Below are 6,000 nucleotides of genomic sequence, written 5' to 3' on the forward strand. Positions count from 1 at the left end.
ACAGAGGGTATATGGCGATGGAAGATAATTTAACTTTGGATGGGGTGGGGGCACACAGTGCAATATGCAGATCTCATAATAGAAATCTACTCTGAAACTTTGTGATCCTATTAACCAACGTCATCCCAATAAATGTAATTTTTTTAAAAACTAAAGAAAACAGAAAGCAGACGAGGTTCACCCACAGGCCATAATTTGCCGGCCCATAGTTTAGTGCAAGATGCACCCATCAGTACCTGCTTTATCAGAGGCATTCAAAACATGGTAGTTATCATTAATAATTTATATTGTTTATCTTGTATTCATCAGTAACAGTTTGCTTTAATACTTGCCCCACTGAGTAACCCTAATGGAGGCTAGTCAAAACAACCAATAAAATGGAATTTGGTTTATCCCAGGGGTCCTCAAACTTTTTAAACAGGGGGCCAGTTCACTGTCCCTCAGACCGTTGGAGGGCCAGACTATAGTTTAAAAATAAACTATGAACAAATTCCTATGCACACTGCACATATCTTATTTTGAAGTAAAAAAAACAAAACGGGAAGAAATTCAACATTTGTATTTGCATGTGGCCCGCGGGCCGTAGTTTGAGGACCCCTGGTTTATCCCTTCAGTTAGGGAAAAAAAAAAAAAAAAGCAATGGAACTCTTTAGAAAAGGAGCTCCCTGTTGAATAGACTAAACTGTCCATTCACATTGAGTGGAATATCAGCTGTCAGGTTGCCATTCCTGCCCAATGGTGACATCTCTGACACTTAGGTTTTTTAAAAAACAATAAAATGAGTTGGTTGAAATTTTTAATCTCCAAGCTTTATTCTAGAGCTACAATGTTGATTTTAAAACAAACTCTAACCCTAGACGGTTCGGCTCAGTGGATAGAGCATTGGCCTGAGGACCGAAGGGTCCTGGGTTCGATTCCAATCAAGGACACACATGTACCTCGGTTGCAGGCTCCTCCCTGGCCCGGGCCCTGGTCAGGGCACATGCAGGAGGCAACCAATTGATGTGTTTCTCTCACGTCGATATTTTTCTCTGTCTTGCCCTCGCTCTAAAAAATCAATGGAAAAATATCTTTGGGTAAGGAACAAACAAACAAAAAAAACAAACAAAAAAACAACCTCCAGTTACACTAGTAACAAAATAGATAAATAATTTATTCAAATTTACTTAAGAGATACAATAAGGCACAAAACAGGCAGCATAGATATTGAAATGAATTATGGTAAAAAAATAATTTAAATATTTGGAACAGAAAATTTAACTGCATCATAGAATTGTGTATATAAAGCAATACAGATTAGTTAGAAATAGCTCAAATGTAGTGGGTCCCAACTGAAATGAACCCTGCAGTGACACTGTGGCTAATGAGATCATCTTATATAATGTCATAGTTGATGTGAGCTGTGTGGTGCACACTTACCCAGTCCACCCTAATTTGGCTCCATGTGGATTGGCGATCCCTTCCTTCCTTCCTTCCTACCTTCTTTCCTCCCTCCCTTCCTCCCTCTTCCCCCTTCTCCTTCTCTCCCTGTCTCCCTCCCTCTCTCTGTCCCTGCCTGCCTTTTCTCTGCAAATTACTGGTGGGAAGTGCTGTATCATTACCTTTCTTATAACTGAAATGGAAATTGGCTTTAGAAGAAATCAAATTTCTCACTCCCAAATACTAATGCTGGCTGTCAATAAAAGGCATTAAGGGGGAATAAAGATTACAGGAAAGCCATGTTTTATTTAAATTGACTTCAGATAGGGGCTTTTTGTTGTTATTGTTTTGTTCTTTTTTTCTTCTATAGTTTTCCCTCATTATTTACTCCTTAATATTTTCATGCTCTTTCTCATGTTCCACTTATAAAGGACTAGGATATTTGAAATAAGTAATAGCACTGCCACTATTTTATTTCTATCTTTTGAAATAAGAGAGTGTACAACTTTTAGATATATCACACCAAAATTTTAATTGTCTTCAAGGATTAAGATGCTGCTTCTGCCCCCAGTTCCAGTTCCAAAGATTAAAGGAATTGATCCAGATCTCTTCAAGGTAATTAATAAATTATCTAAGTTATAGATAACACTAATTGAATGATATCTGTAAAACACTGTCTTGTGTTGAGGGCTTTTGCAAGCTACATGTAACACATTCCATTTTTTGTACCTCTTCTGAAGAAAAAAAAAATTTAATATTACATCTTCTAAAATTATGTCTTGTATATTTAAAAGTTCTTCACTGATACGTATTTTTATTATGTGGTTCTGTTACTAATGCCTTTATTATAACCATAATTATTCTCTTAATGTTATTTGTTAGCTCACTTAAGCACTGTGAGTTTCTTTTCATAGATCTTCCTTTTCTTTCTGTTTCCTAGGAAGGAAAATTAGAAGAGGTGAACACCATCTTGGCCATTCATGACAACTACAAGCCTGAATTCTACAATGATGACTCTTGGGTTGAATTCATTGAGCTCGATATTGACGACCCTGATGAAAAGACTGAAGGGTCGGACACAGACAGACTCCTCAGCCATGACCATCAGAAACTACTTAACATCCTGGGGGCGAAGGATGATGACTCTGGCCGAACCAGCTGTTACGACCCTGACATTCTGGAGGCTGACTTCCAGGCCAGTGACGTGGGTGACGGTACCTCAGAGGTTGCTCAGCCACAGAGGTTAAAAGGGGAAGCAGATCTCTTGTGCCTTGACATGAAGAATCAAAACAACCCGCCTGGTAGGGATGCTCCCCCGGCGGCTGGGGAGCCTGGTGTTATCCTAGCAGAGGAAAGCAAAGCCAGACCACTTCCCCTCAGTGAAACCGAGTCAGCTCCCCACGCTGCCCACGCTCCGCTCCACAGCCCGAGTCCACTGGCAAACATTGACTTTTACGCCCAGGTGAGCGACATCACACCCGCAGGGAGTGTGGTCCTTTCCCCGGGCCAGAGGAATAAGGCAGGGATACCCCAGTGCGACGCGCACCCAGAGGTGGCCTCGCTCTGCCAACCAAACTTCATCACGGACAGCGCCTACTTCTGCGAGGCAGACGCCAAAAAGTGCATCCCTGTGGCCCCTCACGTGGAGGTGGCAGCACGTGGAGAGCCGAGCTTTAACCAGGAAGACATTTACATCACCACGGAAAGCCTTACCACTACTGCCCCGAGGGCTGGGACAGCGGGACCGGCCCCAGGTTCCGCGATGCCCGTCCCTGACTATACCTCCATCCATATAGTCCAGTCTCCGCAGGGCCTGGTCCTCAACGCCACTGCCTTGCCCCGGCCCGACAAGGAGTTCCTCTCGTCGTGTGGCTATGTGAGCACAGACCAGCTGAACAACATCATGCCGTAGCCTGTCTTTGATTCCCCCTGAGCTAAGTATTTAATGGCCAAGAGAGGGCTGGGGCATGAATGCTTAAACCAAAACCATGTTTAAACCTTCTGGGACGGTGGGAGGGGGGGTGGGCGGGGAGTGTGGATTCTAAATGCCTTTTCCTGAAATGTTGACACATGATATTAAAAGAAGAAGAAGAAAAACACTTAATCAGCTAGATATTCCCCTTGTGAATTGTAAATACTTTCAAGAATCGTCTCCAAGACTGTTTTGTGGCAGTGATCGTCTTGTTATTGTGGGTGTTCATTTTGTGATGCTGAGCTTTGAATGGCTGTGTCGTTAATGTCAAGTAAATCATGCTTTTTTTTTTTTGAAAAAGCGAAAAATCAGGTGGCTTTTGCAGTTCGGGAAACTCGAATGCGAATTAAAGCACAGGCTACTTTTTTACGTGATTGGGAGCTAAAATTATACGTAAGAGAACAAAAAATAGTTTGGATATGGAAAATTTTATTTTGACATAAAACTGATAAAGATATTTTTAATAATTTACACTTCAAGCATGGCTGTTTTTTACTACACTGCCCACTGTGTCCTGAAGTTCACGGGGACCCATCTGAAGACTGTAGCAACTACAGTCTGAAGCTGACCTAGTGCTTTGGTCCCATTGCCTAATGAAAACAAGTCAGTTTTTTACAAGGCCCTTTTGATACCTCCCCAAACTCCTTACACATGTCAACAATGATTGTAGTTACCCACATCATTGGAACATGCTGGTCTTACCTGAATTTTTAAACAAATATTTGTTCATTTAGAAAACTTGAAAATGTTTGCACAGGCCAACTTTTCGTGAACCAAAAAAACAAACAGAAACCCCTTCCTGACCCAAATTTCGGTTCGTGTCAGAGCACTCCGTACTAGAAGTAGGACTTAGAGCTGGTTCACACTGAGGAGGAGGAAGAAAACCCTAGAATCTGGGCAGCGGGCTGCCCTCAGACACAGCTGGGTTTTCTTCCCCAGTTACCTGAGAAGGGAATAGGTACAGGAAGCACTTCGTAAGTCGAAGCAGGTCGAAATGAAACTCACCGCATAATGGAATAAGAAGTGTGAGAAATAGGTATTTGTTTCACAGACAGTAGCCAGACACATACTCATTATTTATGTGAACAAGAAACAAGGTTTTAAACCCCCACAGATAACTCCCAGTTTATTTGAGCCAATCGCAGAAACCGCCTTCCTCACCAAACCTCGTAAAGGATTTATTTAAAATAGTAAAAGAAGTTTCATCATTTTTATTTCCCCTCTGAGTGCAATGATTGGCCTCTAAGCAGGGCATCTGAAGAAAAACTAGGGGCCTGAGTAATTTATGAATTATTGTTCGATCCCTTAGTAGCCTAACCATCATTCTTAGGAGCACTGGGATGGCTCCCCAAAAAGTTTATAGAAAAGAGAAGAATCTTATCCCAATGAAGAATACTTCTCACACTAAGTATTTTTTTAAAAGGTGAATGAAACTTTAAAGTTAGCTTTAACTTCAATAGTATTTGCCATTTAGCTCAGACCTTTTTAGGAAATAGCCTAATGGTTGGTAATTTTAAATTCCCTCTTTCTTGCAAGGACAGTGAAAAGCTGGAATTGGGTGTTTAAAGTTCAACATGTTACTTTGTAATAGATGTTTCATAGATTTTTCTGCTACCTTGCTGCTATGGTTTTCAATAAGAGCTACATAACTTAGTTTCATATAAATTTCATGGACGTAGAACCTAATTCAACTTAAAACTGTGTGTTTGGGAAAACTATCTTACTATTTCACAATAGGCTGACAACATTTCTATCGCCAAAAATAGCTAAATACCTCAATCAGTCTCAGAATGTCGTTTTGGTACTTTGCTGGCCACACAAGCCATTATTCACTAGTATGACTAGTTGTGTCCTGCAGTTTATATTTAACTTTCTTTATGTCTGTGGATTTTTTTCCTTCAAAGTTTAATAAATTTATTTTCTTGGATTCAAGATGGTATGCTTCTCTTGTCGACCCCACATGAAAAGCGTCCTTACCCAGGCTGCACACTGCGAGTTCTCATTGCAAGGAGATCTGAGCATGGTTGGTTTAAACACATTGGCGCCGGGATGGTGCTGTCCAGTGGTTAGTACCAACCCATGCACCTGGAGGTCAGGGTTCAATTCCCGGTCAGGGCTCGATGCCCAATAGGGACTGTGCAGGAGGCAGCCGATGGGTGATTCTCATCATTGATGTTTTTATCTCTCTCTCCATCTCCCTTTCTCTGAAATCCACAAAAACATATTTTAAGACCATAAAAAATAAACACATTGGCAATGGACGTGGGGATTTTTGTTCTGTGCTGGATACATAGCTGCAGAGGAGGCAGCTCCCGGCCTCTCTCTCTGTGAGGGATCAGGAACCCGACTCAAACATGCTGGGCTGTGGGTCTGTGCCCTCGGGGGCTCCCAGAGCTTGTGTGGGTCATTACGGTTTGCATGATGTGTGTGAGAGTGAGCAGAGAGTGGGGCGTGAGCCTGGCACCCGCAGGAGGAAATCAGCTCTCCCAGACCAGTCACACATCAACTACCTGTCACCAGGGGAAGCAGACAGAAGTCAGGCCGGAGGGAGGCGGGAGGCAGGAGGGCAGGAGCCTGCGAGCAGTGGAGGCAGGAGGCTGGCTCCTCCC

General features: G+C 42.4%; 1 protein-coding gene across 2 annotated transcripts in view; it reads left to right on the forward strand.

Annotated features, from left to right (window-relative positions):
• GHR (growth hormone receptor) overlaps positions 1-5,323 on the forward strand; it is a 208,761-nt gene extending 203,438 nt beyond the window's left edge. For both annotated transcript variants that reach the window (XM_014547517.1, XM_014547516.1), the window contains 2 exons: positions 1,965-2,034; positions 2,360-5,323. In XM_014547517.1, coding sequence (XP_014403003.1) covers positions 1,965-2,034; positions 2,360-3,331 — 1,042 coding nt within the window. In that variant the 3' untranslated portion in view covers positions 3,332-5,323. The remainder of the gene's footprint in view (positions 1-1,964; positions 2,035-2,359) is intronic.
• Positions 5,324-6,000: the final 677 nt, after the last annotated feature.

Source organism: Myotis brandtii, unplaced genomic scaffold (genome assembly GCF_000412655.1).
Source record: "Myotis brandtii unplaced genomic scaffold, ASM41265v1 scaffold478, whole genome shotgun sequence".
NCBI classification, from domain to species: Eukaryota; Metazoa; Chordata; class Mammalia; order Chiroptera; family Vespertilionidae; genus Myotis; species Myotis brandtii.